General features: G+C 40.5%; 1 protein-coding gene across 1 annotated transcript in view; it reads left to right on the forward strand.

The window, feature by feature from the left end:
* SAMD3 (sterile alpha motif domain containing 3) overlaps window positions 1-18,154 on the forward strand; it is a 45,598-nt gene that overhangs the window by 14,555 nt on the left and 12,889 nt on the right. Inside the window, 3 exon segments of the mRNA XM_082475052.1 lie at window positions 6,938-7,123; window positions 7,378-7,462; window positions 12,977-13,144. Coding sequence (XP_082331178.1) covers window positions 6,938-7,123; window positions 7,378-7,462; window positions 12,977-13,144 — 439 coding nt within the window.

Raw genomic sequence — 18,154 nt, forward strand, 5'->3', positions numbered from 1 at the left:
GAGAGGACTTCCGGGAGGTAATTAGGTCATGAAAGTGGACCCCTCATGGATGGGATTAGTGTCATTAAAAGAAGAGGCCAGAAAGCTAGCTAGCTCTCTTTCTGGCACGTGAGGACACAGCAAGAAGACAGCCTTCTGTAAACCTGGAAGAGGGCATTCACCAGGAACCCAACTTTGCTGTCACCCTCATCTGGAACATCCAGCCTCCATAACTGTGAGAAATTAATGTTTGTTGTTTAAGCCACCCAGTTTAATGGTAATCTGGTATAAATCAAGTTACTTGAATCCTTACAAATAGGAAACTTTTATTTTTATGACGCTACATAGTGGAGGAACTGGCAAGCCACAGCCTAGGTGACACACAGTTGGGAGAAGACTGTCAGTCTTTGGTTTTTTTTTTTTTCCACGAGGCACATAAAACCAGCACTCTGGGCCAGATTTGAGAAGTGAATTTTACACCTCCATCTCCGTTTAGAAGTTGCTCTGAGGATGTATGCTGTTCACTGCGAGGTCAGGATTCAAAAGCTAGTAGTATACAGGTAGATTAATAAAAAGCTGCCCTAGATCCATTCAACCCTGAACTACCAGATTTTGATAATTCTGAACTACAAAATAGTAGTCCTCAACCATTTTGCAACAATTGTGTAGGTAATGTCTCATTACTTTTTCTTTGGTATGAATGAGGAGTTAAAAAGAAAGAGGGACCCAGACATGATAGCTCCATGAGATCTGTTTTTGTGACTGTCATGCTAATAAGTGTAAATATTGAGGGTAAAAGCCAGAAGTTTCTGGGTCTTTGTCCATCTCTCAATACCAAGAAGAATTGGGGAATAGGAAGAAATAAAAGATTTATGTATTTTATGCTTCTTTGCTTGATTAGTCAGGGCCCCAGAAGTTCCTGGGTTCTTGAATCTCGCATTGGCAAGCAAGGACCAGGAGGATTTGAGAGGTGCCAGTTTGTGCCACAGCAGAGTGCCTGATGCCATCTTTACCTCTACTTTATGCTTGATTATGTGTTCACACATGCCTTTCAGAAACTAAATTCTTCTGGAAGTCTCGTAGATTAAATAGCAGCTGTGATAGCCCAGAGCTATAAAACATAAATTAAAAGCAATCATCAAAATGCTGAGAATGTGGAGCAAACATTTCCTGAATTAGTGGTGGTTACCATCAGTTGCAGCAAGAAAGCAGCATTTCCTTCATAGTTCTTGCATGTCTTGCAGTGACACTGTTCACTATTTTCAGAGATGGCATCTCACCTTGCTCATTGGCATGTATCTCTTTATTGGGCTTTTCAGAACGTCTCGTTTACTTTGTTTCCTTACCAGTGGAAAGTCTTGCCTAGGTAAAGTAAAGCAGGTAATTGTCAGAGTACTGGCATCATAACACAGAAGCAACATTTCTGTTTAACTTTGTCGTTTGGTGAAATTTGGTCCCTATTTTGAAGATATGCATTATGAGGTCCTTTTCTGTCCTATGGTAAGATGATAGCAAGTTCTTTAAACAAACGTCTAAGCCTCCTCTAGCTTCCTTTCTCTTCTTCTATGTTCCAAAAACACTGAAACATTTAGATGTTGCTGTGGTTACATGCCATTTAGTTTCAGAGTTGATAATACAAAAATTGGGCATCCCAATATATACCATTTCCAGTGTATAAAGTCTTCAAGCTTGGGTGTGGAAAAGAATGAAATGAATGTAGGCTTGTGGAACACAGTCTTTCAGGTAGGTCCCTGGAGAGCATGGTATTTGTCGCTGCTTTCTCTTCCGATGGTGGGAGTACTGCTGCTGATGGTAGTGGTACTTTAGATGTGAAGACTAAGACCGGTAGCGAGAAAGGCTGTTCTTCACAGCTAAGTCCTCACTTGTCTCTTGCTCTTCTTCCTTGAGGACCAGAAAGCAATACCATTTTACGAGACTAGACAAGCATCACAATCCCTCAAGCTAGCAGATTATCTCCAAGCTGGGGTCCCTAGGAAAAGGTGTCACTTGTTACCTAAATTCTAGGAAAGCAGGCATGATTCATAACGACTCCAAAAGTCAACCAGAAGTCAGTTGAGTGTGATGTGAATTCTGCCCTTTGTTCTGTAAAGAATCCACATGCGATGCAGCTGAAGTATGTCTCTTCTGCTCCCTGCCATGGCTCAACATCTGCCTTCTGTACATTGAGATTTTTTCTTAAGAGAGCTTTAACTTTATGGGGATTCCCTTGTATGTTATTTGTTGTTTTTCCCTTGCTGCTTTTAATATTTTTTCTTTGTATTTAATTTTTGATAGTTTGATTAATATGTGTCTTGTCTTGTTTCTCTTTGGGTTTATCCTGTATGGGACTCTCTGTGCTTCCTGGACTTGATTGACTATTTCCTTTCCCATGTTAGGGAAGTTTTTGACCAGAATCTCTTCAAATATTTTCTCAGACCCTTTCTTTTACTCTTCTTCTTCTGGGACCCTATGATTCGAATGTTAGTGCATTTAATGTTGTCCCAGAGGTCTCTGAGACTGTCCTCAATTCTTTTTATTCTTTTTTCTTTATTCTGCACCCTGGCAGTTATTTCCACCATTTTATCTTCCAGCTCATTATGCATTCTTCTGTCTCAGTTATTGTGTTATTGATTCCTTCTAGAGTATTTTTAATTTCAGTAATTGTGTTGTTCCTCACTGTTTGCTCTTTAGTTGTTCTAGATCCTTGTTAAATGTTTCTTGTATTTTCTCCATTCTGTTTCCGCGATTTTGGATCATCTTTATTATCATTACTCTGAGTTCTTTTTCAGGTAGGTTGCCTATTTCGTCTTCATTTATTTGGTCTTGTAGGTTTTTACCTTGCTCCTTCATCTGTTACAAATATTTTTGTCATTTCATTTTTTTTTTTTTTGATGGGTGGTACTGTATTCCTGTCTTACTGGTTGTTTGGTCTGAGACGTCCAGCACCGGAGTTTGCAGGCAGTTGGATAGAGCCGGGTCTTGGTGCTGAGATGAGGACCTCCATGACGCCTCACTCTGATTGACATTCCCTGGGATCTGAGTTTCTCTGTTAGTCCAGTGATTTGGACTCAGAGCTCCCACCACAGGAGCTCGGGCCTGACCTCCGGCCTGGGAACCAAGATCCCGCAAGCTTCCTGGCACGGTTAAAAAAAAAAAAAAAAGGAAGAAAGAAAGAAAAAAAGGACCAGTACAATATCAAAGAATAAAAAACAAAATAAAATTAGAAAGATAAAAGATATATTAGGAAAAATAAAACTATAATTGAAACAACTGCAACAAGGTAAAATAAAACCACAACAGAAAAAAATATAATATAAAAAAGGTTTTGGGGGGCGGGGCGGGGAACAAGCCAAAAGGAGAGATCACTAACAAAGTAAAAAGAATAAAATAAAATTAGAAAAATAAGAGATTTATTGGGAAAAATAAAAATATAAAAGTATCAACAACAATGAATCAGAACCCCAATCTAAAAGAAGAAAAAAAAAAGAAAAAATAAAACCTTGGCTATGGGGGGGAATTTAAGCAGGGGGTGGAACTTAGGTGGGGGCGGGGTTTAAGGTGGGGTGGGACCTAGGCGGGTGGGGGGGTGACCTTTGAGTGTGAGGGGGTGACCTTTGAGTGTGGGGCAGGGCCTCTGCTTAGAACCTGCGCAGACGGGGAGAGGCAGCATGGGGAAAGGAGGGCTTCTGGAGTGTGGAGTTCCGAGTTTGGAGGTAGGGCCCTGGGTGAGGGTGTGTGGGTGGGGTTTAGGCCCAACAGGCTCCCCGGTGCCTAAGTGGACAGGGAAAGCGCTGGCCCCATTCCTTTCCATTCCTTCACATGCCTCCCCCACCATCTCCCCCAGGGTCTCCCCTGTTGACACTGGACCCCTAACCATGGGTGGGTCCCGGGGTGTAGGAACTCCTCCCCTCCCCCAGCCACCCTTCAGGGTGCCGTCCGAGAGGTCCGGCCTTTACTTTTGCTCCTCCTTCCCTCCCTCCCACTCCCTCAGGACCCGCGTGGCTGGAGGGGGCCTCGGTGGGCAGAAGGTCAGGCCCGGGATCTCAACAGTTAACTGGGGGTCCAAGTGGGCAGGGGAACCAGTCCACACTCCCTTCTGATCCTCTGCCCTCCCAGTGGTTCCCCAATTTCCCCCTTCAGGTGTGGGATCCCTTCCCCTCCCCCAGCCGCCCCTCAGGGGCCCCAGTCCCGTCCCGCCTCCACTTCTCCTCCCCCTGCACTCCCCCCACGCCCCACATCCTACCCGGTTGCTGGTGGGTCCTCCCGTCCCCTTAGGTGTCCGTGGTCCCCCACTGGTGCCTGGTAGGTGCCCTAGTTGTGAGGAGACGTGAATTCCACATCCTCCTAGTACGCCATCTTGACTCCACTCAGTCAATGAGCTTTTTCTTGAGAACCTCCACGTCATAATTTTTTTTAATTAGCGCATACTGCAGTAATAATACTATTAATTATCATATGTGTCAGCTTAACCTTATTGTAAGTTTTATTTTATTACGAATATAAACTCTACATACGTACTGAGTGTTCAGTGCATTAGACTCTGATTAGTTAGACTGGGAACAATCCTAGCCATTAACATGTTTTAAAAGCTCTGCAGATGATTGTACTGTGTACCCAGAGTTGAGATCCATTGGATTAAAGATCTTTGTTCTGTGGTGGTATCTTGTTGAAGGGCACTGGCTCTGAGGTAGGAACAGAAATATCAACATCCTCTTAGTCTGGGAATTTTTTCTGCTCTGTGCACTTACTTTAAGCTGACTTCTAGGGTGTTCTGCCCAACTCTACCTCAGTAAAGATATGAATAATCTTAACCTCACAGTAAAGTTTTTAAAATCCAATGCAAATATTGTTTTATGGATGGGAAGTGATTGTGCCTGCAGTTATCTGAACCTAAATTAGAGTGTATTTTTAATTTCTGATTCTAGTATTCTGTGTAATACTAGTTTTGACTTGTATTAGTTAGCATAACTTGTATTCTATTCACTCCCCAAATATCTTGTTAAATTGTTTTAATGTAAAGAAAAGGATAATTTGATGCCCCTGATTTTGTCTAATTAGGAGCAAGATGGAATATCTGGCTTTGATAGAGCTTGTATGTGTCTAGTTACAGTCTAGGTATTTGACAGAAATAAGACCATGCTATATAGTGCCTACCCTGATGTTGAAAAGACATACAGAAAAAATATATAGAACAAGAAGGTAAAAATTGCCTCCAGCCCTATTTTATAGCATTGGAATGTGGAAGTTATCCATTGATGTGGTACTAAATAAGACATGGCAACCTCACAAACCTAAAGGGGTCATGCAGCTAAATTAGCTTGAAACTCCTGAGGAAAAGGAGATAGATGTTAAAATCTTGTACTGAAACCAAGTTTAACACCTGCACAGTTGCAGCACTTTTCAAAAATCTTGGGAAGGCACAAAATACAGCAAACAAAACTTGCCATTACTTTACACCCTCGGTTTAAGTAGATAAGGGAGAGATCATGGGAGAAAGAAATAATAGAATAGAATAGGAAAGGAAATAGGGATTGTAGAAGAGTATTTGCCACCTAGTACACCCCCAATAAATATTGGTTGAGTAAATGAATGAAATGAGAGAGGAACACTGGAAAATAATTTGGGCTGAGGCAAAAATTTCTTCTGGGAACGGCCTGTTGCTGTACTGAAGCCAGCGTAGAAATTATCGGTGTGCTCATGTTAGCCAGGACATCTTTTCATCGCCGATGCAGTTACTGCCAAAGAGGGAAAAAAAGGAGAAAGAGCTTATCGTGAAAAGAGAGGAGAGTTCTTTCTCCTCTTTTCTTTATTCCCCATGTTTCATTATACCTCTTGCATTCTTACAAAATATGACCTAAAATTCTAAAGGAAACCTGGCCTTTCAAAGCTCATCTGAATTTTATTTGGACTACTAAGGCTTCCATGCTTGTACCAGAAAATTAACCTACTTAAGTTAACTTAGGAAATCTTTCTTTGTCTTCTGCTTGGCTTGCCTCTATTGCTTCACTTCCATTCCAATCAATCCTATTAGTGAAATGGATTAAAAGCTATCTATTGTCTCTGGTAACTTGCTTGGAAATTTTACTTTTTATACACTGGATCAATCACTAACTTTAAGGTTTTAAAGTGGTTCTGATATTTAATTTTATAAAAAACCTTATTGAGGTGTAATTTTCATAACATAAAATTCACCCATTAAATTATACAGCTCAGTTAATTTTAGCAGATTTATGCGGGTGTGCAGCCATTGTCACAATCCATTTTGGAATGCTTTCATCACCCTAAAAATTCCCTGGTGTCCTTTTTTTCAGTCAATCTTCACTCCAACCCCCAGCCCCAGGCAACCACTGATCTGCTTTCTGTAGCTATCATTTTCTGTAGCCCTTTGTAGCAACTTCATCTGAATGGATCAGAATATCTGATACTTATTTTAAATTTAGAGACCAAGTTTACCTTATTAAAATAGCCAAGAACAACTAAATTAAGTGACTCTTGTATTTCACTACAAACAGAAGCCAAATAACTTAATTAGAAAAATTTTCTGAATCAGGTGCTAAGACTTTATCATGTGCCTCATTTGCTTTGCTGAATTGCAATTTACTCTCTCTTAGTTAGATACCTTGTTCAGCTTTGAGCTATGCATTACGTATTAGCTCTTCAAGATATATGGATCAATATTCTTTCCAACTTCAGACTTTATTCTATAGTCTATACTGTTATGACATTTTTCTCCAGGATGACAAGTATTCGTGTGTGTGCAAAGGGAAAGAAAACAGACATACCCGATGAGGCCTCAAACATTGGCAGGTAGATGACTGGATGGAAGATGGATTGATGACTTCCATATATTTAGGTCTCAAGAAAGTGGTTTCTATCATAAGTTCTCAGGGTGTAGAGAATTAATAAGTGGCATATATTTGAAACAGAATTTCACCATTTGTGTGTTTTTATTTAACAGAAGGAATGTGAAACAGGTTCTAACAGGGAATAAAGCCTTACAATGGACTAAGTCCTATGTTTTACCGGAGTTTCCTTATGATGTCAAATGCATGTTAGCAGAACAGAAGTGTCCTGATCACAGCATGAGGATAAGGATCATTGAGTTTCTCCAGGCTGACATGACAAAGTATCTGGAAGGCTCACTGTGAGTAAGAACAGGGCAGACTTGCTGCTTTGGGAGAGGGTGTGTTTTCAGAGTAGACTTGAATTCATTTGGAACCAATTCTCTCCATATTTTGCATGACATATTGGTAGTAAGTCCAACATTGCCCAATATTTGAATGTCTACATTGTCATATAGAAAGATGTGAAGAAAAGTGAATATAATTTAGACTCATCTTATGAGGAGGAACGTGGGCTTCTTGAACTGAAAAATGTCCTCCCTGTCGCACCGAACAGGTACCCCACCACCCAGCAGTATAACGACGTGGTCAACGCCCTGCTGCAGGCCCACCCTTTCCTGGATGAGGACGGCTGTGGCTTTGTAAGTGACAAGGTGGAGCCCTTCTGTTTCTCTCAACCTTTCTTAAAATAAGAACCTTGTATTGTCCAGTAATCTTATGCCTCTTTCCCCTTTCCTCAGTCTCTTTCTGTCTGTTTATCTGGGTCTATCTGTATCTCTTTCTCCGTCAATTTCTCTGACTCTGTCTGGTCTCTCTCTGATTCTGTTCCTTTGGCCGTCCCTTCTGTCTCTCGCTGTCAGTCCCTGTTTTGTTCTAAGTTTTGGTCTTTCTTTCTCTCTTTCTCTCTCTCTCTCTCCCCTCTAGCTCTGTTCCTTTTGATGACTTCTCTGTGTCTCTCTGTGTTCCTTTGTCTTCTTTAAAAAAAAATAACACTTTATTTTTTAGAGCAGTTTTAGGTACACAGCAAAATTGAGTGAAAGGTACAGAGATTTCCCATCTCCCCCCCTGACCCACACATGCACAGCCTCCCCCATTATCAACATCCCCAACCAGAGGGGTACCTTTGTTACAGTGGATGAAGCTATATTGACACATCGTTATCACCCAAAGTCTATAGGTTACGTTAAGTTTCTCTCTTGGTGTAGTACATTCTATGCCATTAGACAAATGTATCCATCATTATTGTATCATGTATATGTGTACTGTTTTCACTGCTCTAAAAATCCTCTGTGTGCCACCTGTTCATCCCTCCTCATCCTTCTCCATCTTCTTTCTCTCTCTATGTCATCATCGTTCTGTCTCTCGCTGAAAGCTGTTTGGAAGCTGGTGTGTAAAGATGAGTCTCTAGGAAAGATCTTTAAGAGATGCGATACGTGGAAAGAGAAGGCTGTGACTGCACTGCACCTCCATCAGTGCTTTCATCAATAAAGTGGTTCTTGCCTTTGTTTAGAGCCGGTGGAGAAGTGGTCTGCTTTTGAGGTCTTGACCTCCAGCCTCACCTGGCCCTCTCACATCTCTGCTGTTCTGACAAAAACAGATCCTGGAGGTGTTCTGGGGCAGCAGTTCTCAACTCTGGCCGTACATCAGGATCCCCAGAGATTCTGGTTTAGTTGATCTGGAGAAGAAATCCTGACACCTTAAAGTTCCCCAGATGATTCCGATGTGCAGTCAGGGTTGGGAAACACTGCTGTAGAGGTTTCAATACAAGCTTTGCTCTCTGGGTCTGCAAGTCTCTTGGCTTTAAAAGCCTGGGATATCCATTGCCCAACAATGTGAGTATGCTTAACTCTACTGAACTGTACACTTAAAAATAGTTAAGATGGTTAAAAAAATTGAGTGTATTGTGACACTGGAACTATATGATTTAAGGGACAATTGTGGGGAATTATAGCTTTGGGTACATAAGATTTGCTGTCTATTAGTCCTTATATCTCTATATGCCGTATACGCATACATTGGTAGTCTTATCTAAATAAGATAGATGTCTTTTGCACCTTATTATAGCAGATATCTCTGAGAAAAATTGTTTGCTGTACTTTCTTGAAGACATAGTGTGTGCCTTCAAGACACACACTATGCATGTGTGTGTGTGTGTGTGTGTGTGAGAGAGAGAGAGAGAGCATGCACGCAGCAAGGAAGCATTTGGTCATTTTTAGGACTAACTTTATTCTCAACTTTGAAGTATAGTTGATTTATAATATTGTATTAGTGTCAGATGTATAGCAAAGTGATTCAGTTATATTTATATGTATATATATATTTTACAGATTATTTTCTACCATAGGTTATTACAAGATACTGATATTCTCAACTTTTTTTTCAAAAGTTTTCAAATCTACGCAGGAGTTGAAAGACTGCTGCAGTGGGCAGCCATATACCCTTTATGTAGCTCGAGGTTTCTTAGCCTGGGCAGTACTGCGTTTTGGGTGGATACTTCTTTGCGGTGTGGGCTGCCCTCTGCATTGGAGGGTACTTAGCAACATCCCTGGCACTCACCAAGTGTGACTAGTACCCCTTCACCCAAACTGATGTAACAACCAACCGTGTCTCCAAACATTGCCAAATGTATCCTGGGCGGGGGGGCAAAATCTCCGATGATTGAAAATCACTGATCTAGATTCACTAAGTATCACCATTTTGCCACATTTACTTTTCCTTTCTCATATTTATTTGTTTGTTTTGACTGAGCATCTGAAAAAAAGCAAGTCGCAGTTGCCACTCCTAAATACCTCAGCATATATCTTATAAGGATAAGGACAATCTCCTACCTAACCACAATACCATTTTTATACCAAAAGAAATAACAATAATTACATAATATCATATACAATCCACATCCCTGTTTCTTCAGTTATTGAAACAAAGTTTTTAAAATGGATTTTTGGCTATAACATCTAATCAAAGATTATGCATTCCATGTAGTTACTATGTCTCTTAAATTTCTTTTTGTCTCTAGGATAGTTTCCCTACCTTTTTTTTTTTTTTTTTCATGATATTTTCTCTTTTGGACAAGGCTAGTCCAGTTGCCGTGTACAATGATCCACATTTTGGGTTTGTCTAAATGTTTCCTAATGATTATATTTGGGTTTACAATGTTAGGGGAAGATCTGCTGGTGATATGTGGACTTTTCACATATCCGATCAGGAGGCCATAACTTCAGGGTTGTGTTTTATTTCAGAGTGATTGGAGGAGAGCTGTGTCTATGTAGCTCTTTCCACACCCCCTCTAGCTGGAAAAGCATGGAGAAGAAGGGTGATTGTTCAATGACAAAAAGATTTTCTGTTGTGGCATCTGTGTCAGGAATTCTCTGTGCCACGCATGTAGCAGATGCTCAGGGCATGCTCCTTGATTGACTGCTCATGTGGACCACTGCGTTGACTGGCCCTTTTTTTGTTCCTATCAGATACTTGCTAAGGAGAGAAGGGAGAGGCTGGAAAGAAGACATTGGCAATTAAAAAATGTCCTAGCAGTTGATTGCTGTAATACCTCCCACCAAGTCCGCAGGTTTAGAAGCCCTTGAGAGCTGTGGGAAACATGAGGGGGGAAAAAATGTATTGGCACTAGTTCAGATTTCAGGGCTAAGAAAAATACAAGCCATCCATTATTTCTGTGCTGTTGTATAACAGCAGTGGCAGTGTTCAGACCCACAAGCCTGTGGGAGGTGAGGAAGCATTTCTGACTCATACATACCCAGGCGCTTAATTGGGGCCGAAGCTGCCTTCCCAACCCCCAAGCCCCAGTACTCCTCACCAGGGCTGCCAAGGGTTTTTTGTTATTTTTTTTTTAACATCTTTATTGGAGTATAATTGCTTTACAATGGTGTGTTAGTTTCTGCTTTATAACAAAGTGAGTCAGTTATACATATACATATGTTCTCATATCTCTTCCCTCTTGCGTCTCCCTCCCTCCCACCCACTCTCCCTATCCCACCCCTCTAGGTGGTCACAAAGCACCGAGCTGATCTCCCTGTGTGAGCAGCACTTTAGTTTACAAATGTCTTCCATGAAGTAGCTCTTCATTTGAGTCTCCCCCTAACCCAGGGCAGTTGACAGGACTAATCTTCTTATTCCATTATAGTTAAAGAAACTAAGACTGAGGGATTACTTGTTGAAGATTTCTTAGCTAATACGTACTGAAGCTAGTCCAGCATCCTGGGTCTTTCCAGTTTAGGTCCCAGTGCTTTTTCAGGGGCAGGAAATAGCTCTTATTGAGACTTAAACCAAGGAACCGGGAATGACAAAATCTAAGTGCCAGACACTGGACTAACACGATCTCAGTGGCATTCCCATTTGCCTGAGCTCATACGATATGCCCAAAGTCACCCAGTGACTTAACCCATCTAGTGGCCAAGACTAGGAGGCAAATATGGGCCCGTGTAGCTACAAATGGCCATTTCTTTCCCTGCACCCACTCTTGGGCCTATTCAAGTGCATGGCATTGCAGGGAAGATGAGGGGCTGAAAAGAAGCCTTGAGGCTCAGGTTTGGCCACTCCTCACACAGTGAGATACTTACCAAGCAAGACCAAGACTCAGAGTCTTGCTTCTAGTCTGTTGCTCAACACCTGGGTCCATGTACTTCACAGAGGACAGACACAAGGCATCTAGCGTTTATAGTTTCCAAGATGCACCAAGCGCTGTGCTGGGTTTGGTGAGCAAAGTAGACCCAAGACCTTCTTCATGTGCTCACAGCCTAGGGGAAGGAAAGAATGGAAGGAAGGAAGAAAGGAAGGGGAAATTTGAAGAGAGGAAGAATGAAAAGAACAAAAAAAGAAAAGAAACAAAAACATCACCTACATGAGGGTAAACTACCAGTGTGATAAGTGTTGACAAGGAAAGGTGAGCCTGATAACCAAGGGAAGTGAGCCGTTAGGGAGGCCGTAAGGGAGTGATGGCTGAGTTGAGATCTGGAAACAGAGCAAGCTTTACCTAGATACCAGCAGGGTAGGTGAGGAGAGGGACAGAGCTTTCCAGGCCAAAACCAAAGGCCCAGCAGAGGGAAAGAATGTTAGCAGTGTTGGTGTGTTGAGGAAGAAGCCCAGGTGTGTCCCCAAGTTGTTAACCACGTCTCTGGTCTTCCAAGCTGTCCACATGCCAGACAGATTCTCCCAGAGCACAATCTGACCATCCATACTTCCCACTCGATGTGGCCTAAGAGGGCTTCCTAACCCAGCTCTGCAGCCACTTTCTACAAAGCTTTAAAGGATACAGACATCTGGGCTCCTCTCAGACCTGCTGAAGCAGAATCTCTAGAGTCTGGCTAAGCACCAGCAGCACCGCCCCTCAGGAACTTGGAAGAAATGCAGATCCTCAGCCCTGCCCCTGACCTACTGAATTAGAGGCTCTGAGGGTAGGACCCAGCAACCTGTGTTTTAACAGATCCTCCAAGAATTGTGATTCAGGCTGAAGTTTGAGAACCATTGCTCTAGAAGAGAACTTCTGTGTCCACAGAGAGGGGTTTGAAAGGATCTGGTTCCGGATTACCTTGAAGCTCTTTTTGGGGTAACCATGCCCTTCAGGTTGGGGCTGACTTCTCTATTTTCTACATCTTCTACACTTCCACATCTTGAGCTCTCTGTTCCTGCCATGCACAACTCTTGGCAGTTCCCCAAAGGGCACCATCTCTTCCTCTCCTCTGTTGCACACACTGCTTCATCTGATGATGCATTTAAAGAAAGCGCGTCAGTCCATATATGCATAAGCCAGTATCAGTTCTTTTCTAGAATCCAACAGGAAAGTGGAGTGCATTGTGGAGACACCAGAGTAAAGTGGAAAGTATCCAATTTTAGAAATTAGGAACTCTAGACTCAAGAGCCAGTATATTTAGCTATATGACATTGTATACAAATACACACACACACACACACACACACACACATATAGCTATGTACTACACAAAATATCAATATATGTATATATTTATAGCATTATCACAAGATTATTGTGAGGATAAAAAGAAGAATAGATATATTATTTCTATTACTGTGATGGGAAAATAATTTCAAGCCTGAAGGTGGTAGGCAAAGATTTTATTGTTTATATAGGATTATTCCAATCTCTTTGGAGATTAACTGCCCTGTTTTATAATTTTACACAGTTTTTATGGAAACGAGCCCTCAAAGATCGTTTTAAATATGTTCGAAGACCCATAGAAGATGATGAACAAGTGATGAGAAATAAGTGTAAATTTGGACACCGAAAAGGCCAGACAAGGAAATCTCTTGCTGATATAAGATTTGATGAAATTAAAATCGTCCAGATAAAAGTAAGATTGAATCTTTAATTGTTCTGACAATGTATTGGTTGGTTGATTGATTAAGGGATAATAAATGCTAGCATTTAAAATAATTAAAACAAAATAAAATATCCTTTTGAAAATTTGAGGTGTGGGTTAGAAACTAAAAAAAAATCTGTTTTGTTTTTGTGAATGAGAGTATTTCCAAAAGAGGACTTCCAAAAACGGAGCAGAGAGTGTTATTGAACATCGCAAGTTTATTCTTTCACAATCTTCAAAAAACCTGGAGAAACCCTAAAGTTCTGGATCTTTGAATAATTTCTTTTCCTCTCATCCTAAAATGTATCCTGCGTTCTTGCTGTTCTTATTGCTACAGAAAGTTTTTTTAATACTCATATTGTAGGGGTCAAGTTGCTTCTGGTTTCAAGGTTTCAGGGTGAAAGCTAATCCACATGCATGGGTCCAAAACCCCATACTGTTCTCACTTTGTACAGAGGCGGCCATGAGGAGCTACAGGCAAAGGGCCCCAGGCAGGGCCTGGAGATTCCTCCCTCTGCAGTGGGTTTGCTGTACATAATGTTCACGTGGGTCCTAATTACCTGAAATTCTATAAATATTCTTTATCTACCTCACAGCCCCCAAGTGTTCTCAGAAACAAAAATGTCCCCTGCTAATAAAGTAGATTGAGCTCCTTAGGAAGGATGTCCAAACTATCAAGTTATAGAAGCTAAATCTCATGTCCTCCCCAAAATCTCTTTTCACATCAATCCAACATGAATATGTAAATATAATTTTTCACTACAGACACGTTTATGTCAGTGAATGTACTTGGTGTAAATATGCTGTTTTCTTCTTCAGCTGGTATAGTTATCTGATATTAATAGAGCAACCTGTCAGATCATCTCAATTTTATTATCACTACTTATAAGCACCAGGGGACGGGAATATTTTTTAACATATTTTGTAAACTGTTCATCCCAGCATTAGAAGTAAGAAACATTTTAGATGAAGGAGTATTTTGAAATACTTTATTGGGACTTCCCTGGTGGTCCAGTGGCTAAGACTCCACACTCCAATGCAGGGGGCCCGGGTTCGATCCCTGGCCATGGAACTAGATCCCACATGCTGCAGCTAAGAGTTCGCATGCTGCAACTAAAAGATCCCACGTGCCGCAACTAAGACCCGGGGCAGCCAAATAAATAAATAAAAAGAAATACCTTATTATAATTTTCAAAGAGATTTTCAAATGTCAGGCCAGTTAAGATAATATAATTTTATGTCTGCTCTTTGATGAAAAGACAAGACAGATGAAAGGGTACCTAAATTTAGTGTAATTTTATAGAAACTTTAACTGCAATATTCCAATTATAAACTGAAATCATGATAAGATAGAATTACATTCATTTTAAAATCTTTTATATTCTTAAAATAAAAAGCCACTTTGTAAAGGAACATAGTTATATTGTGCATATTTTCAAAATATGTGATTTTCCGTATACTACAAATGGAGTTCCTTTATAAATGAATTAAAATTTTACAAATTTTAAATTCAGTTTTCTTTCTTTCCCACCACATGCCACCAGAATTGATGCACGTCCCACCAAAATTCATTGGAATGGATGAATGGTAAAATCGGAAAAGTAGCACTTATCCCCAGCAAGGGTAAGCCCAGGGGGTCAGAGGCCACCCTGAGGGACACAGGCTAAATGGCAGCTCCTCTCCTATGTTGACACATCATCACCGACCCAGTTTGTACAATCGTCTTTCCGTTCTTTCTCAAAACCACCGCAATTCTTCATGTAACTGCACCTTTTGTTGTTCCTGTCTTGGAGTCTCCCAGACATGCTGGAATTCTAAATTGAATCCTACTAAGGCCCATGCAAGGGTCTTTGCTACAAAAAGAACAGGGATTGAATGTACCAGGGCCCAAGATGAGTTGATGTACCAGGGCCCAAGATGAGTTAAGTTGCAACAGAATTTAGTTTTGACCTTCCTACCAACTGGGGCAAAAAGAGGTCACTGTTCACATCTGAAGAGGCAACATTTTTCCTGCCAAGCAAATCTAATTCGTAAGGATTTACTTTCCTCCCTCTTACAAATGGAGCTACAAATTGCTGATTCTTTTAAACACTGTAGCATCCCTGTTTATGACCTCATGTTCTGTAAAGCCAAAAGCTTTGAAGGATGGAGAAAATTTTACACTAGAATATTACATTACAACGTGTTTCTGTGTTTTGTACCCTCCATGGTGATTAAGCAAATGGAAAAACACTAAGAAGAGTAGAGGGATAAATCCATTGACCATACCACTTATCTCATGGGATTTTAGACTTCAGATGAATTGCCTAAATTATTTTGGGCTTCATTTTGAATTTTTGATAGCTCCTTTTTAATGTCTTTATGATTTCTGAAAATTAAAGATAGTTGGATTAAGATACACTGTGATAACTTTCACATCTTTTAAAATTTCTTGACTGGGCACAGCATTTCCATAATATAGAAAAAAGTTATTTCCTGTGCTGTAGAGATGGAAAATATTGATGCAGGCAAGACGCCAGGAGGCAGGCTGTTCCCTCAAAGGCAGGGAAGTGGGTTTGGCTAAACTGGAGGAAGGTTTTGGGAAGGAGTAAGGGAGGGGAAGAGATTTTTCATTCCTTTTGTTTCTGTTGTTTGTCCTTTGGTGGTTGGAAGGAATTTACCAAAGAATTGATGGTAGATGCCTCAACGAAGGACAGTGTGTTTCTTAGTCCTGTCACGTGGGCTTCTGCAGATAACCAAGCAGCTGCAGAATTTGTGTGAGTTTGAGCTTAGGTCACAGATCTTTTGTCCCCAACCCTCCTCCTCCCTCAATCTCCAAGGTCAGCGTGGCACTGCTTAAACTACACTACAAAACCCAAAGCTTCAGCAGCATCAAAACATCCACCCATGAGTCTTAAAAATGCCTGGGTTCCTCATATTCTACTCTTAAAAAAACTTATAACCATGGTATGCAGATGGCTATACTTGTCAGAATACCAGACTGTTTCCAGATCAGTCCTACAAAATACTGGTTTTAAATGCAATGTTTAAAAATCCTTTGCCAACCTCACGACCTCATGTCACTGCTGCTTGTAAATCATGCTGTCAAATGCAACATAAGTGACATTGCTTCTTATGCATCTGACTTTTAGCTTTAGGTCCAAGCAACTTGTAGCCCTGTGAATTGAAAAATCTGTTTCCTTTGCTTAATTGCCTTTTATTATACTTCTTCTAGTATTTATAAATGGAGACATAATTAGATTCTCAAAACAGAATTAACTGAGTAATTTCTTTTTTTATTGATGTATAGTTGATTTACAGTGTTTCAGATGTACAGCAAAATGATTCAGTTATATATATACACACACATATATATATGTTCTTTTTCAGATTCTTTTCCATTATAGTTTATTACAAGCTATTGAATATAGTTCCCTGTGCTATACAGTAGGTCCTTGTTTACCTATTTTATATATAGTAGTGTGTATATGTCAATCTTAAACTCCTAATTTATCCCTCCCCCACCCCCTTTCCCCTTTGGTAACCATAAGTTTGTTTTCTATATCTGTGAGTCTATTTCTGTCTTGTTAATAAGTTCATTTGTATCTTAACTGAGTAATTTCTTAAGTTGCTGACAACATTATCCTGTTTAAATGATGAAGACACACTGGTTTTAAAAGCTTACAGGAATTGTATGGAGCTGCATGCAGAGTAGTGGAATTAACTTTGTACTGTATGATTTTTTGTGCAAAACCTCAGGTGTTAAAGTTGAATGAATCAAACTCCTCACCTCATGGCATATTATTGTCATTGTTCTGTGCCAGGCCTTTCTCTTGTTCTATTCACTTCTTTTTGTGCTCGTTCTTCTCTGCCCTCTTCCCCACCTCTGCTCTTGGGCAATCCTTCTATTGTGTTTCATCTGTATCTTTTTGTTTGTAAGGTGTTCTAAAATGTGTACTATGATTTTGGGTGTATACATATTTGACCCAGTGAAAATGGTATTCTATATCTCACTCGTGTTTCACTTTTTCACTGACACTCTTTAAGACTCATTCATGTTACTATGTATATTTCTAGCCCATGACTGTAACGATTATTACAAGCCCTTGCCTCAAGCCCCTCAACGATTGTACTGCAGAGAATGCCATTATACCTGTCTGGTTATGGACTCACCTGTGTGTTATTCCTTTGGCTTGTCCACCAAGAAGTGGAACTGATGGGGCAGAGGGCATGCAGGTAGTTAATCTGACCAATTACTTTCTAGAATGATTTTGTTAGTCTCACTCCCATAATACTGCATATCCCTGTCTTCCTGCCATTGCTTGGCACTAGCCAGCCTTGTGAGTTTTGCCAAGTCTAATAGGTATAAAGTGCAATCTGATTCTTGTGATTTGCATTTCCCTTGATAACTAATGAGTCTGAGCATCTCTTCATGTGTTTGTTAGACTTTTGAGTTTCTTCTTTTAGAAAATTACCTCTTTAGATCCATTGCCCAGTTTTTAATGGGTTGGCATCTTTTTCTTGTTGATTTGTAGGAAGCAGTCCTTCCCATGCCCTAAGTCACAAAGATATTCTCCTACTCTTTCTCTTATTAAGTTTATAGTTTGCACTTTCATGTTTAGATCTTTAAGTCATCCGGAGTCTGTCTTTGTATATGCTATTAAGTAAGGATAGCCATAGGGTGAGTTGCTCTTACAACACCAATTACTAAACAATCCATCCTTTTTTTATTTATTTATGGTGGTACTTTTATTGTATGTTAAGTTCCCCCAAAAGACTTGGGTGTGTTCTGGGCACTGTCCCTTATTCCACTGGTCTCTCAGTCTACTCTTACGCCATTGTCACATTACAGTTGATTACTTAGTGTTTATTACTTAGTATCACTTAGCACTTAGTGTACAGACATTTCTGGGGTGGTTCACCCTCATTTTCTGGAATAAGGGGAAGGACAGGGGGTCCTTGTCTCAAGAACCCACCCTGGGACTCCTTTGTAGCACCTGCCTTCTCATAGGAGAACTAGAG

Source organism: Balaenoptera physalus (assembly GCF_965194825.1).
Source record: "Balaenoptera physalus genome assembly, chromosome: 9".
Classification (NCBI taxonomy): Eukaryota; Metazoa; Chordata; class Mammalia; order Artiodactyla; family Balaenopteridae; genus Balaenoptera; species Balaenoptera physalus.